The sequence below is a fragment of the Ambystoma mexicanum genome, chromosome 3p (assembly GCF_040938575.1).
Source record: "Ambystoma mexicanum isolate Mex_15411 chromosome 3p, UKY_AmexF1_1, whole genome shotgun sequence".
NCBI lineage: Eukaryota > Metazoa > Chordata > Amphibia > Caudata > Ambystomatidae > Ambystoma > Ambystoma mexicanum.
In genome coordinates, this window is record NC_090925.1 from 210,567,689 (window position 1) to 210,585,481 (window position 17,793).

The 17,793-nt window shown below is 49.2% G+C and overlaps 1 protein-coding gene across 4 annotated transcripts in view; it reads right to left on the bottom strand.

Moving 5' to 3' along the window:
* PIANP (PILR alpha associated neural protein) overlaps positions 1 to 17,008 on the bottom strand; it is a 325,782-nt gene extending 308,774 nt beyond the window's left edge. For 2 of the 4 annotated variants that reach the window (XM_069650668.1, XM_069650665.1), the window contains exon 1: positions 14,757 to 14,839. In XM_069650668.1, coding sequence (XP_069506769.1) covers positions 14,757 to 14,839 — 83 coding nt within the window. Of the gene's footprint in view, positions 1 to 14,756; positions 14,893 to 16,906 lie in introns of those variants that run through there. The other 2 variants (XM_069650667.1, XM_069650666.1) reach the window with 2 other exon arrangements.
* Positions 17,009 to 17,793: the final 785 nt, after the last annotated feature.

The following is a 17,793-nucleotide window of genomic DNA, read 5'->3' on the forward strand; positions in this document are numbered from 1 at the left end:
ACGGGCCAGCAGGACGCCTGCAGTTAGGCCAGGCCCCCTTGATGAGCCCTGGCTCATTTTGTTGTGCCAAAAAAAGAAGAAAAAAAAACCGCCCGCGAGGGCAGCATTGCCTTTTATGCGGCTCTGGCACTGGTGTGTAAAGCACAATGCTCGCTACATGTACAACTGATTCCTTTCAGCTGTACATGTGGTGAGCATTGTGCATTGCACATCAGTGCCAAAGCAGCGGTAAACGGCAATGCTGCCGTTGCGGACGCTTTTTTTTTTCTTTCTTTTTTCCTGCGCGGTTCATGGGTTTGGGCGGCTGACTCTGGCCGGATCCCGAGATCCGGCTACACATCTGGTGTCGGATCTCGGATCCGCCGAGAGCCGGCCCAATGACCAGCACTGGAAATGTGACCTCATGCATTTACAGATTTGCTTTACAGCGTCGGTACTTGGTCAAGATTTCTGACCTCCCGCACGTATCTCAGAATTGAGGTAACCGGGCAGCACTGGATAAAGGTAGTCTACCATGGGATATCTATATCTGCATTACATCATTTTAAGTTGTGATACAGGAAGACAATTTGGAGTTGCATCCCTTTAATCTGTGACAATTTGTGACAGGTGTGAGACACTAACACTACTGAATTCCGTGAAGTGAACGGATTTGGGAATTCAAGATGATGAGTGTGTGCCTCTAAAAGAATGCAAATTACAATAAGTTATTGCAGATACTTAGGGTGACCAGACGTCCCGGTTTTCATGGGAGAGTCTGGGGAAATCACCCTCCGGTTTTCACGGGAGAGTCCGGGGAAATCACCCTCCGTCCCAGGGTCCAGGTGATTTTATCATTTTAGAAACCCCGTCAGGGGTTTGCAGTGTTGGGTGGCTACGGTCATTAAAATAGTATTTTTTTTCCCCAAAACTTTCAGCATTTTGAAGTCAAGTTGGCTCGAACCCCCAACCTTTTGAGGTACAATTCGCAACACTTACTGACTGTACCACAGAGACTTGCTTGGAAAAGAATGTACAGCAAGCCATGCTATATCAATTAGAGCAAACGCCTGTTATGAATTAAAATGCCATGATTCACAGACAAAACTACACAAATGAGATCATATACATTTTATAGAAAGGAGAAGAGCGGAAATAGGATTGGGTGGTGGTTGTGGAGGCGTTTTGGGGTACGGGCGGTAATTGTGGGCTGCAATGGGGTAGTCCCTCTTTTATGTTGTTGGCAGTCCCAGTTTTTCGTTTTGGAAATCTGGTCACCCTACAGATACTACAATGAAATAATGAAATGACAAAGATTTACGTTATGCCCATTGTGTACTTACTCCCTAGATAAACGACACTCGCAAATTCACCACCATAGTTGCTCCCGAATGAAGGCCGTGGCCCAAAACACGTAGAGCTCATTTTTAATCTGATATGATTAATAAACGTATATATGTACAGCATTACATGTCTTGTTTTGCAATCCAAATGTTCATGTATGAAGTATGCTCGTTAGAATGTTCTGTTTACCATAAAAATCTCTAAGAGTGTATGTCCGAGTAGACTAACTATTGACACACTAGTTCCGTTTAGAAGGTGTGCAGGGGGCGGGAGTGTCCACCCCCATTGGACACTTGATATGTCAGTGTTATAGTGACAGCTGTCAGTTCCAGAGCTGTGTTCCCTCCCCCGCACCCAAAGATTCATTAGAGACCTTTTTAAATGAGAATTGAGACAGCCCTGGAATTAGGCGTGCAGGCCACACGTTTAATTAATCGTATTCTAATAGAGACATCTCTGCACCTTTGAGCTCTTTTTGGTTGAATATTATGATAAGCTGACCCAATGCAATTCGTTCTCGTAGGTTTAATGGGTGGACTGGGAGCCAAAGGAGGCCCTGGAAAGTGTCCATGAACACCACGGTTCTCGGCAGCAGTTTTGTAAAATAACGAATATGTCGGTATTTTACAAAAATGCTGCAGAGATTTCAGGATTGCACGCATTATGCCGAAAAACTGGCGCAATGCTGACGGTGCACTACTATTCTCAAGTGGGCCTGGGCGTCCTGATTTGGCGCAGTGAATCGTGCTATTTAGAACTTAAGAATCGGGCCTGAGTCTTGTCCAGAGTGCGTACTGAGCCCACGCCTGGGGTAACCAGACCCTGTCAGTGGTGGTTAGAAGGGAAATTATGAGGTTGATAAAACGCAGGTAATAGAAGGAGAAGACAGACTAGAAGAGGGAGGGAACTGAAGTAGATCAGGAAGATGGGGAACTCCTTGTTTCTGATTGGATGTGTGGGATCACATGCTCAGTGGTTCTGATGAAAGAAGTTGGTGTGGAATTAGTTTGGCAATGGCAAGCCAGTTGTTATGCAGTACTTTAGGCAGATCTATGCACTTAATTGCATGCACGCGTGTATCGGATTTAGAAAGCACACACTTAGCTGGGAAAAAACTGGGAGATGTTCAAAGAGGTCACGCCCAGCAATCAGCAAATGCCGACATCTGTGCACAGGTGAGTGGGGGCGGAGAGGACGATGAAGGCGAGGTCTAACGGTCATGTCCCCCTTGGAACCAAACCTGTGGCAGCCTACTGGGGTGCAATGACCCACATTTAGAGCATGGCCGGCTACAGGTGTAGTGGAAAGCAAGTCAGAGGCTCGGGCGGTGCTGCGCACAGGTGTACTCTTGATACAGTGTCATAAAGGGTGGAAGAGGAAAGGGCGAGGGCGATCTACAGCTGAAAAACAATACAACCGGGGCATGAACTCTGCAAGGCACCTGTGAACCTGACTTCACAGGACGCTAGTCACCTACTCCTATCCAAGGGGAGCATCAGCACAATCTAGTTTACCAAGGGGGCAGAGGGGGTTCCATGCCTTTACATTGGCGCCCTAAGACTGCAAGAGGCAAGGGAGGCGAAATTTGAATTTAGTGTGAGGGGGGGGGGGTGCCACTGGCCCGATTTCAGGGAAGCTCCATTGAAAGTATATGAACATTTAGCACAGATTGTTTTTTTCCCAGGGGACGCACCAGTATAAAAGTGTCAGGTTTTTTCAATGTTATAAAATATGGGGAATCTCGCCAGTGCTATTTTTTGTGTGTGGATTAAAAAAAGTAATAACAAAGATACTTTAATAAAGATTCCTTGACATAAATGCAAAGACACGGCTTTACGCTGATGCCACGCCATGCCACACGGGTGCTATCTGTTTACTAATGGTCACAAGGGCGAGGGAGTGCTAGATTCTGATTAACTGCTGGACAGCAAGGGAATGCCATTGTTGAAATGCCTATGTCACTGTCAAGGGTTTGTATATAGCGCACAGCTGCCATTGGCCTGTCTTCTCAGCACTGTGCCCTTGCCAGAAAGTGGAGTCAGCGCACAGCACTAGTGCACGACATATTGGAGTCTGGGGTTTGAGTGGATGGTTCCTTGTGTGCAGAGTGCCTATATGTGGGGACTGGCAGGTATTAGGTGAGAGGCGCCACTGCTGCGGGTAGTTTGCTCCCAAGTAGGCTGTGAGCTGGGCAGCCCTACAGATGAGGGGTGTAACAGTCACTTTTACTCCATAAAAAGAGGTAAATACTCCCAAAAATTAAAAATAGGGAGTACAAATACTCCTAACAAAAAATAGGAAACAGACACGTAGAACCTTGTGCCCGCTGCGTTCACTCTCACAGCTCCATGGATATGTTAGTGCACGTAGTGCCACAGGAAGAAACTACTGTTATAACTGCCTGATTGGACGAAGTAAACATGAATCGGGTAATGTGCATGACTAGGTGCAAATAAATAATTACAAACACATTTCTGCTTTCCAGTTAAAACATCATTTTACAGGCTCATAAAAAAATATTCCCAGTGGGAATTGGATTTAAAGTTGCACTCCCTAAAAATCACTGTACTCCCAACTTTACAATCCAGGGAGCAAACTATTCCCACTTCCATATCTCATCTGGAGCACTGGAGGTGAGTACTGTCTGCGGTGACGGGTGCAGAGCTGACCAGGTGGGTTCCTGGCATCCCTCTGAGTGGGGGTGGGAGTGAGAGGGCACACCTCTTCAACAGAGGCAGTCTGAGTGCACGCCTCTAACAAAACATTTCTCAGAAATGGATTCAGAGAATTATTTTCTCATTAGTGTAAAACCAATGTAATATCTTTTTCAGCCTAGTTCCCAGGAGACATAAGGACCATTATATTTAATACATTATTTGGATTCTAATATAAAAGTGCAAACCCAATTTACATACACATGCTTATTTTCATTGTCTATAATCTTGCCTGCTTTTATAGAGCAAAATGAACACAAATTAGACAAAAAGTGCAACCAAAAGTCCATAAATCAATGAACGCACAAGACCAAACATAGTGACAGTTATGTAACGATGCATATATTGTAGATTGTACTCACGTTATCAAAAATGTATTTCCATTCAACATAAAATCACAAATCTATTGCTCTAAGCTGCTTACAACATTTCAAGACCATGAACAATAGTTCCAACAATGTAAACAAGCGAGTGTGGCCTGCATGCCTAATTCCAGGGGTGTCTCAATTCTTATTTAAAAAGGTCTCTAATGAATCTTTGGGTGCAGGGGAGGGAACACAGCTCTGGCACTGACAGCTGTCACTATAACACTGACATCTCAAGTGTCCAATGGGGGTGGACTCTCCCGCCCCCTGCACACCTTCTAAACGGAACTAGTCAGTCAATAGTTAGTCTACTCGGTCATACACTCTTAGAGACTTGTATGGTAAACAGAACATTCTAACGTGCATACTACATACATGAACATTTGGATTGCAAAACAAGACATGTAATGCTGTACATATATACGTTTATTAATCACATCAGATTAAAAATGAGCTTCATGTGTTTCGGGTCACGCCCTTCATCAGGAGCAACTATCTTGGTGAATTCAGGAGTGTCGTTTATCTAGGGAGTTAGTACATAATGAGCATAATGTAAATCATTGTCATTTCATTATTTTATTGTAGTATCTGCAATAACCTATTGTAATTTAAATGTTCTTAGAGGCACACACTCATCATTGAGGACTACTAAATGAATCACCTGGTTGACGTCCACAATCAGAATGAGTAGTAAGGGTTCCTTATTGCGTTCCCAAATCCGTTCACTTCACGGAACTCAGTAGTGTTAGCGTCTCAGACCTGTCACAAATTGTCATAGATTAAATGGATGCAACTCTAAATTGCCTTCCTGTATTACAACTTAAAATGATGTATTGCAGATATAGATATCCCATGGTAGACTACCTTTATTCGGTGCTGCCAGGTTACCTCAATTCTGAGATACGTGCGGGAGGTCAGAAATCTTGACCAATGATGTAATGCAAATTTGTATACACATCTGTCAATAATGATCAATTACAAAGGACCCAATTTAATTAATGAATTAAACATACCCCTATTAGAGACATCTCTGCACCCTTGAGCTTTTTTTGGCTGAATATTATGATAAGCTGACCCAATGCAATTCGTTCACATAGGTGAACTGACATCTGAATGGTACCGTATATGTGCGCGACTTTAGCACACATTAAAAAGTGGAGGAGTGCCATAGGAATACCAGTCTAAAGTGGCTGGCAACGAATGTGGTGGTTGCTAGGTTGGTTTCCAACCCATCCTAGCAACTGCCACATGTATTCCGAAAGTGGAGCATTCCTACCGACTTCGGGAGAATGCGCCACCATCAGAATAGGTCTTAAGTACCAAAAAGGTTGTTAACGCTTTTAACGACCTTTTCAGTACACAAAATCCAATTGAGATAGAATCGGGCCTTTGGTGTCTGGAGACCACTACAGCTGCAACTGGCGAATTATACATGATATGGGGCCTCATTACACGGAAGGCGGTAAGGCTTAACGGTCACTGGTAATGGTACCGGTGACCGTTAACCCTTACCGCCTTACTACGAGGTCCCTTTGCGGGTTGGTACTTTAACGCCTGCTCTTTAGCAGGCGTTAAAAACCAACCCGCAAAGGGACCAGGGTGCTAATTACGGTACCACAATTTGCGGTATCGTAATTAGCACCTTCCCCATTCCCATTATGCCCTATGGGGCAAAAATGGGAATGGGGAAGGGAAATGGGGGAAGGGGGAATTACCGCCCTGCCAACCTTGGAATAGGGCGGTAATTCCCCTTTCCTCCAAGGCGGTGCTGGTATTTTACCTGCATGGACCAAGGTGCTAATAGCACCTTGGTCCACCGCCTACCGTGTAATGAGGCCCATAGAAAGCAAATCATTCCCCAACAGGTTGGTATTTCTGAAAAGCCAGTAGAGCTGGGGCAGGGTCAATCACACAAGGCTAACTGGCATTCGCGTGTAGGTCCCTCAGCTCTATATAGTCCAGTCAGTCTATCCGTAAAAAAAGTGAATGCCAGTCAATAATGGTCATTGGAGCACGTGCAAGCATATAAATCACGTATGCATTTATATGTGTTGCACAGATTATACTTCCATCATATACAATAAAAAATGTTTTAACTGTCAATAGTGCCAAGATAACCCTCTGGTGGTACGCGCATTCTACAAATACACCTGTTATGGTGTTATGCCACGATAAATTGCTTCACATTAATACACCATGCAGGACAACTACTTCTTGGTAGCGTACTTGAAGCAGCCCTGGGTGTGCACGCTTTGGTACTGTTAATTGTCTTTTATTCATGATGTTGTAACACTTACACGTTCTGGCTTTCAGTAGGTGAGAGGCTGTGGTGTAGGGAGGTGAACGGATTAGCGCAATGTGGCCAAGGGGGCAGCCAAGACGAAACCAAAGTTCACTTGCGATCACACCGACCAATTTTGTCATTGAACATTTCCCAAGCAGAGGCTTGCTGGCACATAGGGAAAACGAGGGGTGTTCTGATACAGTCATGCCTCTTAGAGAGAGGCTGAGCCAGTCATCGCCAGAGGCTTGCTGGCACATAGGGAAAACGAGGGTTCTTCTGATACAGTCATGCCTCTTAGAGAGAGGCTGAGCCAGTCATCGCCAGAGGCTTGCTGGCACATAGGGAAAACGAGGGGTGTTCTGATACAGTCATGCCTCTTAGAGAGAGGCTGAGCCAGTCATCGCCAGAGGCTTGCTGGCACATAGGGAAAACGAGGGGTGTTCTGATACAGTCATGCCTCTTAGAGAGAGGCTGAGCCAGTCATCGCCAGAGGCTTGCTGGCACATAGGGAAAACGAGGGGTGTTCTGATACAGTCATGCCTCTTAGAGAGAGGCTGAGCCAGTCATCGCCAGAGGCTTGCTGGCACATAGGGAAAACGAGGGGTGTTCTGATACAGTCATGCCTCTTAGAGAGAGGCTGAGCCAGTCATCGCCAGAGGCTTGCTGGCACATAGGAAACACGAGGGATTTCTCTGTTCTGAGACAGTCATGCCTCTTAGAGAGAGGCTGAGCCAGTCATCGCCAGAGGCTTGCTGGCATATAGGAAACACGAGGGATTTCTCTGTTCTGAGACAGTCATGCCTCTTAGAGAGAGGCTGAGCCAGTCATCGCCAGAGGCTTGCTGGCATATAGGAAACACGAGGGATTTCTCTGTTCTGAGACAGTCATACCTCTGAGAGGCGGAAAATGAGGGATGTTCTGATACACAGATACCTCTAAGAGGCTGGGCCAGCCACAGGCAGAGATTTCTGGCATGCAGGGAGAACAAGGGATGTTCTGATGCATTGATACCTCTATGAGGCTGGCAGGGCTGAGGAGGAGTCAGGCAGGGGCTTGCTGGGCTATAGAAAAAGCAAGAGATCTCTTCCCAGCAAACTGGCTTGCCAATTCATACCGACATTTAGAGATGTATTTATTTATTTATTCATGTATATGGCGCTAAGGACAGGCCCGCAGCATAGGATTTCCCACCATGCTAGTATCTGTTAAATGCTGGGAAGACTAGCACAGGGCCAGTCAAAAACATGTTGGTTGCAATACAAGGAAATCAGGAAACTTCCTAACACAGTAGTGTCTCTGAGTAGCCGGTAGGGTTGGGGAATAGCCTGTCAGATACTTCAAATAGTGCAGTTGAAAGGATGAAACAGATGCACATCATTCCTGCCTGGCCCTAGTGCCTGGGGCTGCTGCCTTCATAAGGTGGCATGGCATAGGGTTGGGGGCACGCACTCTTCTCCGGGTCCTCTATGCCGGCGTGCCTGCTACAGCCCAGGCCTCCTTCATCACCCACTCCTCTTAATGAAATGAATACCCGGACATTTGATGTTAATACTGGCAAGACAAGGGATTTCAGTACAGGCAAATGATGATAATATCTGGCAAAAGAGGCATGCATATGCCTTTAAGATAGCTTAGCAGGTTGGGAGCTTGCTGTTGAGAGCTGCGTGTGCACTCGTGGTCGCAGGTCTGAATCCGGTGAGGCAAACTCAGCCTTTTACCCTTTTGAGGTTGATAAATAAGTACAAACTTTGGTTGGTTGATAATAATTATATGTAAATGTTCTATGTACAGTGCTTTAGCAAAAGCGCTATATAAATACATTATTATTACTATTATTACTATTGTGTAGGCATTTGATGCCAATCGCTGAGACGTGGTTTTCTTGAGCAAATGACACTGATATCAAGCGACTGGTGTGCATAGACAGGTCTACGCGGCATATGCAGCGAGTAGCTGCCACTATGATGGGAGTTTCTGGCAAATGGTGTGAGTACCGGAACATATTATGGAAAGACCTGGTAACTTGTGCCGGTGACCAAGCATGTGTTGGCATGTGTGCGTGACAGCAGACCAGTCCTGTGGGTGCTTGGGCACATGAGGAATTTGTTATAAAAGCGCTTTATAACATGTGACAATCCTATCATTATTATTGTGGTTCCACTCGATTGCGCTGTCAGGGATCAGAACCCTGCACCCCAGAGCTCTGTCATCGGGTACAAGCGGTACAACGCCAGGTAGTCAATTTACTGAGGGGTGTGCTTTCCCTGCCAGGATGTTCCGGGCAGTGCTTAATATGTAAAAGAAATAAGTGCCAAGGCCAAAATATTTTCTAGCGCTCCTGTGACGCTGCGGGTGGGCAACACTGGTGTCACCACCCATAGCTGCGCCCCACGGTGTCGACATATTTGGGGTTACACTAGAGCTTGCACCTCCTCATTGTGGTGGATGGATGCACTAACACTTCATAATAAAAGTGAGTCTGAGACAATAAGTGCCGGCGCTCAAAAATAAGTGCCAGGGCTGAGCCCTGGCAAACACCCCCACAAATGAAGCACTGGTCCCTAGAGCGGGTTCGAGTTACTGACACATCTTATGCAGAGGAGTTGGTGTCGTGCCTCAAGCGTTTCTATTGGCTTATTCCCTGCTTCCAGCCAGAGGCGCTGCTAGGGGGGGGGGGGGGGCGGCTGAAGGGTCTACAGCTCCAGGCCTTTTGGTTGTAGCCCTGCATAGAAGCTCAGGGGCTACAACCAAAAGGCTGGCTAACCCTGAGTCCCGACAGTCCGCTCATTAGTGTAGCCCCAGATCTTTTGATTGTAGCCCCGAGTCCCGACAGTCGCGTCATTAACGTAGCCCCGAATCTTTTCCAGACCTAGCAACACCCCGTCAGTTCCAGCACAAACGAAAAACCAAATACACCCAGGGAGCGCTGCAGCCATAACCCAGGGGTGAATGCTGTGAATTGTGGTAAGCCAGGCGCCCCCCTAGCTTGCTCTTTGCCTACATAGAAGTGCCATGGGGCACCTGCAGTAGGACACCTTTCAAGAGAACCTCCCAGGCGCTGCATGGCAGCGTAGTAGGAAGACCTCCTGATTGGTCTGAGTGTTGTGATGGACAGCACCTACCCGCTCCACACCTGCTCCTAGGTTTAGGGCCAGGGATCTGCCACCTGTGACTCTCCAGATGTTTTGGACTACGACTCCCATAAGCCCTCACCACTGACTGTGCTAGTGAGGTCTGGTGGGGCTGTGCTAGTTAGGCCATCTGGAGCACCAAAGGCTGCAGACCTCAGCCAGGCAGTTCACAACACGCATGGATCTTCCCCTGAATAGCAGGATTGGTTCCAGGCTGAAACAATAGCTCAGGGGTTTTGGAGTGCTAGGAATATGATTCTTTTAAAGGGGCACTCACTGTGGGGATCGATCTTGTTAATGTAATGGGGTCGGAGGGCACAGCAAGAAGCCGCGATCTGCAGCACATGGTCCTGGAGTGAGGGAACTTGGAGAATCTAGAACCCAGGCCTGGCAGCCGATAGCCTCTACTGAGGCTTCGTGGCACCTTCAGCGCTGAGCTCTGTGACTGAAGCCATGCGGCTCCCAAGCACAGCAGCGCTTTCCCTGGGAGTGTGGGTGTGATCAGAGGTTCCAGGTGTGGGCAAACGAGTCTTTGCCTAGACCTTGAACTAAACTATTGTGCTTCACCGAAAGTGTGTACAATTTAGAACTCAGATTCTATCTTCTGCATTTTCCTTTTGCTTTTCTGTTTTTTATACCAGCACCTGGCTTAATAAATCTACTCCTGATTCATTGTAAAGGTCTAATGACTGGTTAATACAATGTGACATTTATGTCAAGCGCAGTGATTTCAATCTCTTTGATCTAAGCATGGGTGTAGTGGTTATAACAGCTCCCCTTTGCCTTATCTCAAAATGAAAACCTGTCAATGGGCTTTTCTGAGTTGGTGGCTTAGAGAGGGCTGCTCATTCAGGACCACTATGCTAGGGGCAACGCCAGCAGGAGATGAGCACCACAAAAGAAAAGCCATGGAAACAGAGAAACACCAGCGATAGAGAAACACCGGGGAAGAGTAAAGTCAGAGAGAGAAGCACCAGAGACAGAAGAATCAGGAAGAAGGAGACACGCCAGAGAAGAAAGGGGCGAAAAAAGGAACATCAGAGGCAGGAAACACAGTCACACGCCACCCAGAGGTAAACTCGAGAGACAATGAGACACTACAGGATGGGAAACCCAGGGGAGAGAGAAACACTGAAGACACAGAAGCAAAGGAGACAGAGAAACACCAGTGATGGAGAAACACTGAAGACAGAGTAAAGTCAGAGAGAGAAACACCAGAGACAGGAAAACTTTGGAGAATTAGACACACCAAACAGGGAACGAACTGGGCGAAAAAGGAACATCAGAGCCATCAGACACTGGGGAACATCAAAACAGAGGAAGAGAATAACAGACCGCACACAGGTAAACCAGAGAAACAGTAAGGCACTACAGAATGAGAAACTCTGGGGAGAGAGAAACACTGAAGACAGAAAAGCAAAGGATACAGAGAAACACCAGTGATAGAGAAACACTGGGGGCAGAGTAAAGTCAGAGAGACAAACACCAGAGACAGGAAAATCAGGAAGAATGAGACACGCCTGAGAAAACAAGAAACGGGCGAAAAAGGAACATCAGAGGCAGGGAACACAGTCACACACCACCCAGAGGTGAACTCGAGAGACATTGAGACACTACAGAATGAAAAACTCTGAGGAGAGAGAAACACTGAAGATACAGAAGCAAAGGAGACAGAGAAACAACAGTGATAAACACCGGGGGCAGAGTAAAATCAGAGAGAGAAACACCAGAGAGAGGAAAACCTTGGAGTATTGGACACACCAGAGAGGAAAAGAAGCGGGCGAAAAAGGAACATCCGAGCCATCAGAGACATCAGAGACACGGGAACATCAAAACAGGGGAAGAGAATAACAAACCGCAAACGGGTAAACCAGAGAATTGCTGGGTGGCGAGGCGGCTATAGCCCTGGGTCTTTTGGTTGTAGCCCCGGATAGACCCTCAGGGCCTACAACCAAATGGCTAGCTAGCCCTGAGTCCCACCAGTAGCGTAGCCCTGAATTTTTTCCAGACCTAGCAACACCCCTGAAAAACAGACATAGGAAACATCAGGGGAGAATAAAACACACATAGGAAACACCAGAGGGGGAATAAAACAGACATAGGAACCATCAGAGGGAGAATAAAACAGACATAGGAACCATCAGAGGGAGAATAAAACAGACATAGGACACACCAGAGGGAAAATAAAACAGACATAGGAAACACCAGAGGGAGAATAAAACAGACATAGGAACCATCAGAGGGAGAATAAAACAGACATAGGACACACCAGAGGGAGAATAAAACCGACATAGGACACACCAGAGGGAAAATAAAACAGACATAGGAAACACCAGAGGGAGAATAAAACAGACATGGGACACACCAGAGGAAAAAATCAGACAGGGACCATCCTCACCAGGACAGTGCCACAAGCAGTGCAACGCTATAGACAGAGACATACGAGAGACAGAGAAAAACGTGCGGGATGGGCACTGACGTCTCACTCGCATATTTTCCCTCTTCTCTTCACCTCCCCTCCACTGCCTAATTCAGCACTTTGCCCTTCTCCATTCCCTTCTCCAGTGCCCACCGTTACCCTCCCCATCTCAAGCTCATCCCTGTTCGCTTCCATCTCCCCTCCTCTTCTTCTTTGGCCTCGTTCCAGCGACCCACTTGTTGTGCACCTTTTGTACTTCTTCCTCCTCCCCCACATTCTCTCTTATTATCGCTGCCGCTTTCTCTCGCTCCACTTCTGCCCTTTACCCCCACCTTCTGCTTCGCCATCTCTCTGTGGGCCTCGCCTTTACCTCTCGTTTCACTCTTTCAAACTCTCCCTCATTCCGCTTTGCGTCTCCTGTTCCTCTCCCTCTTTCCCTCTCCTCCTCCTTCCTCCCCTTCCCTCTGATTCTCTTTTCTTTCCCTCTCATCCTCCTTCCTCACCTTCCCTCTGATCCTCTTCTCTTTCCCTCTCTCCTCCTCCTTCCCCCTTCCCTCTGTTCTTCTCCCTCTTTCCCTCTCCTTCCCTCCGATCCTATTCTCTTTACCTCTCTTCTCCTCCTTTCTCCCCTTCCCTCTGACCTCCTCCCTCTCTCCTTCCCTCTGATCCTCTCACTCTTCCCTCTCCCCTCTTCTTTTCTCCCCTTCCCTCTTCTCCTCTCTCCTTCCCGCTGATGCTCTTCCTCTTTCCCTCTCTCCCCTCGTTTCTCTGCTTCCCTCTTTCCCTCTCCTCATCTCTTTTCACTCCTTCTCCACTTGCCTCTGACCCTGTCTATCTCTCCTCCTCTCTCTTCTTTCCTCTCATCCTCTCCCTCTCTCCTTTTCCTTCCTCCCCTTTCCTCTGATCATCTTCCTCTTTCCCTCTCTCCTCTTCCTTCCTCCTCTTCCCTCTTTCCCTCGCACCCTTCTCCATCCCTCTCATCCTCTCTCTCCTCCCCTCCCTCACTCCTGACCCTCTGCCTCTCTCCTACTCTCCCCCTTCCCTCTGATCCTCTCCCTATTCCCTTTTATGTTCCTCCTCTCCTCCTCTCTCCTTCCCTCTCTCCTCCTCTTTTCTCCCCTTCCCTCTGACCTCCTCTCTCTCTCCTTCCCTCTGATCCTCTCACTCCTTCCCTCTCTCCTCTTCCTTTCTCTATTTCCCTCTTCTCCTCTCTCCTTCCTGCTGTTGCTCTTCCTCTTTCCCTCTCTCTCCTCCTTTCTCCACTTCCCTCTTTCCCTCTCCTCCTCTCTTTCCACTCCTTTCTCCACTTGCCTCTGACCCTGCCCATCTCTCCACCTCTCTCCACTTTCCTCTCATTCTCTCCCTCTGTCCCTCTCTCCTTTTCCTTCCTACCCTTTCCTCTGATCCTCTGATCCTCTTCCTCTTTCCCTCTCTCCTCCTCCTTCCTCCTCCTTCCTCCTCTTCCCTCTTTCCCTCTCCCCTACCCACTGATCCTCTCTCTCTTCCCCTCTGCTTCTCTCCTCCTCGCCCCCTTCCCTCTGATCCTATCCCTATTCTCTCTCTGTTGCTCCTCTTCGCCCTCTTCTGCCCTCTCTGCCTCCCCTTTTTGTTTTCGTCCCTGCTTGCATCGTTTCTTCTCCTTCCCACCACTCCCTCTCTTTGTATCCGTCTTCCCCACTTCTCCTCTCCTCCATCTTCCTCCTCTCTTTATGACCATACTCGCTCTAATGCTCTCCCACGTTCTGCTCCCTGGGCCTTTCCCTCCTCTCTGTGTTTCCCGTGAATCTCCCGTTCTCCCTCTCTTTTCACCCATCTCTTCCTTTCTACCCCCCCCCCCGCCCAGTCTACATGTAACTACTTCCTTGTTCTCTCCAGGCACATTTACCCCCCCACACCCCTCCTTCATCCACTGCTCCACTCCGCACCCTCCTCCCACTACTCCACTCGCCTTGGACCCTCACACCACCTCTCCTCCTCCATTTCTAGACCACCCCCCCCCCATGGCCCCCACGCCGCCTGCATTAAAAGCAAGCCCTCGGGGCCTTTAGCGAAAATGACGGGAGGCGGGGGGGGGGGGGGGGTCGCTGGTGAACGGAGAGCACAACAGGTACCGACGAGAAAGGCGGGGGTGGGGGGTCGGGTTCCAACCGAGCGCACTTTCCTCCATCAAGATCATAAAATGCCTGTGGAGCCCCCCCCCCCCCCGGAGAGAGGGCTTCCCTCAGAGGGGGCACTGGGTGGAAGGAGGTGAGACGCCCACCTAGCCACATTTTCTACATTTGCACCAATCACTTGTCTGCACCCCAATATGTACACCAAACAGCCCCGCCCTCCCCTGATTACGGTAGTGGGAGAACCCCAAATGTCCACAAGCATCCAACCCCGTGCTGACAATGTTGCACTTGCACCCCATCATTTCTATCAACAGATAGCGCCCCCTCTCCTCCCGCCACGCCCCCATCCCCAACCTTCAAAGCAACTGGTATCCCCGGCGGGGAGAGAAAGACAGGGGGCGCTCACCTGCTGGCTGGGTAGACGGGGCAGCTCGGAGAGAAGACGGCAAGACTGGGGGCAGGGGACCGCCCAGCCCCCGGCGGTGCCATTCCGGGGTGCGGCGATGGGCGGCGGGCGGATGCCAGCCACGCAGGCAGCGGCGCGGTAGGGCTACAGGTAGGCGCGGCGGTCGCGGCTGGGGTGGGTGAGTGCAGGCGGGGTATAGCGGAGGGGGGCGGTGAAGCGGAGGATGGATGCGGGAGCCGCAGCAGCAGCCACTGGCCCAACCCCTGTGTCTGTAGCGCAGACCGCGGAGATCAGCTCATCCCTCCTTTAACTCTCTCCCTGCCGGGGCGGGGGAGGCCCTCTCCGGGGACCCGACCGGAGACAGGCCCCAGCGCGCATCGCCAGAGACAGCTCCTAAACTTCCAGCCCGCGCGCAGGGACGTCTCTTATACCAGAAGAGACAGGACCTGCCTCTATTAACTCCCAGCCAACACGCAGTGACATATCCTATACCAGAAGAGACAGCCTGCCTGCATATATTAACTCAGAAATAGGGTACCCCGACATCTCTTACGCCGTTCGGGACAGGTCCCCTGCACCTGTTACAGCGCACAGTGACATCTCCTGCACGCGCGTACCTATAACCATCAACCAGGTATACACCCTATAAGAGACAGGCCGCCTGCTTCCATTAACTTCCTAGCACCGCGCGGGGGCGGGGGGTGGGGGGGGTTTCTTATTACAGAAGAGCTCAATCCACCTGCCCCGAGCTTCATGTTATTCAAGTAGCGCTTCTAGCCACAGCAGTTTCCATTGAACATTTTTAGATACAATTATTATTACCCAATCGAAACTGGTACTCTTTTTATCGACCTGTGAAGGATGAAATGCTGAGTCGGACCTTGCCGAGATTCGAACCTGCAGATCACACAAGGACTACTGCAGTGAGCCTTTAACTCACTAAGCTATCTTGCCAGCTGATAAGAACTCCTGACAAGCACCGTGACGTCTTCTATACCAAAGAAGACTAGCTCAGAACCAGGGCTCCATTACATCGCTTAAGCCATTAGAGATAGGCCCCCACGCACCCACCAACCTGGTGACATCCTTGAACCATAAGAGGCCGACTGCCCCCCCCCGCCCCACAACCCCTCCCCCCGCACTTATCTAATATAGGGGTTTGCAACCTTTGGTCCTACAGATGCTTTGGACTACAACTCCCATCAGCCCTACGAAGCATAATCCATGCTTAGGGATAATGGGAGCTGAAGTCCAAATCAACAAGATAGCCAAAGGTTGCAGGCCCCTAATACAGTAAAACGTTTCAACACTTTTGTGATTTTTTTACCTAGTGCAAACATGTCGCACGGCCAATGCGTGTATCACAAGTGAGTGTCCCCTGCTCTTTTTCACTAATTTTGTGTTGTGTTACTGAGATTAATATGGCCCCACTGCCTTTGGGCCAACCAGCATTCAATGATATTACTTACACCAAAAGAGACAGCACCCTGACAGCACCCTGATGAATCATTTAAACAAATGAAATGTGCACTGGGGGGGGGGTTCGATGGCAGTTTTGAAAGCTGGCAGCGAGTGGCACCGCTATAAACCCTTTGTGCTGTCAGCTTTCCCCTTCCTCTGAGCTCAGGAGGCTGAATAGCTATAACACCTTCCTTTGACCCATTAGAGCATCTTTCACCCCAATCCAGAGGCCATTTCGTTTCACGAAGATGCTGATCACTGGAGCCGTCCATCCTAGGGGGTCTATTGCTGTGGCCTGGGCAGGCGTTTGCCCTCTGCACCTACACGTGTGCTGCTGCCATCACCTAAACGGTTGTTTAAACGTAAATAACTTCACTGCTCCCAGGGGTGAGAAATGTGGCAGGCTCCGCTTGCCTTCACACCCACAGACTGGGCGTCACAGCAGAGGGATGATACCTTCTGCCTCAAAGGGGGACGGCTTCCGCCCTCCCTAGCCAGGGCCTGGCACCGCCCATCCGTGCCACAACAGACAGGCGCCTGGCACCCATTAGCTTAAAACCATAATGCAATAGCGTCTCTGGAAGACAACTTGCGGCACTATTCTACACCCTGCACACAATCACTTGTTATACACCGAAAGTGACAGGTTCCCTGCAGCCACCGGCGCATGCCTGTTTGACTTAACTCACCTGGATGTGCGTCCCTCTCTCTCCGGGTCTGCCTGCCTGCCTCTGTGTTCCTCCTCCAGTCTTTAGCTCCATCTGTCTTTCTGCAGCCATCTGTGTTTCTTACTCCTTCGCCGCCTGTCCTTCTGTTGTCCAGCCCCTACCTCCCTCCTGTTCTGACTCCTCCTGCCTGTCACTCCCCTCTCTTTCCCTGAACCCTTCTAATGGGAGTGTAGGTGCTTGCTTGTGTGTGCTTACATGGACGCAGTCCTGGTAGCGCTTAACACTCTTCTCCCACCGGTTGCACCACTGCGTATTTAGAGGAGAAAGGGAAGGGGAGAGAAGTGGTGAGAGTAGGCGAGAGGGAATGAGGGGGAGGAGGGATGAGGTTTGAAAGAAAAATTGGTGGGCAGTGAAAGGACACTGGGCTTGACAGTGAGTTAGAGCTTAATTAAGGAGTAGAGAGGAAGAGAGAGCCGCACCAGGGCAAGGAGGTCGCAGGCATGCAGTTATTTCCTACTCACTCCACAGTGTCTATAGACAGCTCCCCAACCCATTCCATGACTCTTTCCCTGGGGGCTACATTTACCAAGCGCATCCAGGGCTAAGGAGTAAGAGGGAGGAACAAGCGGGGTGCTGCCAGGCCGAAACCCCTTCATTTCCTTAAGCAGACGGGGCTTCTGGGGGGACAAGGACATGCAGCTTCAAAGAAGGCATCCAGACCTGGGTTGCTATTGGACATTCTGTGATGGTCTCCTCACCTAGCTCAGGTAAAGGCTTGACCCTTGGCTGCATGGGTGACTGCACCTTTAAAGCTCTATTGGACAGAGGGCTCTGCTCATGGACCACTGTCACATTTGTGAGTGTTTGCACAAGGAGTACATGTGACCCAGAACTCTATCAATGTCGCC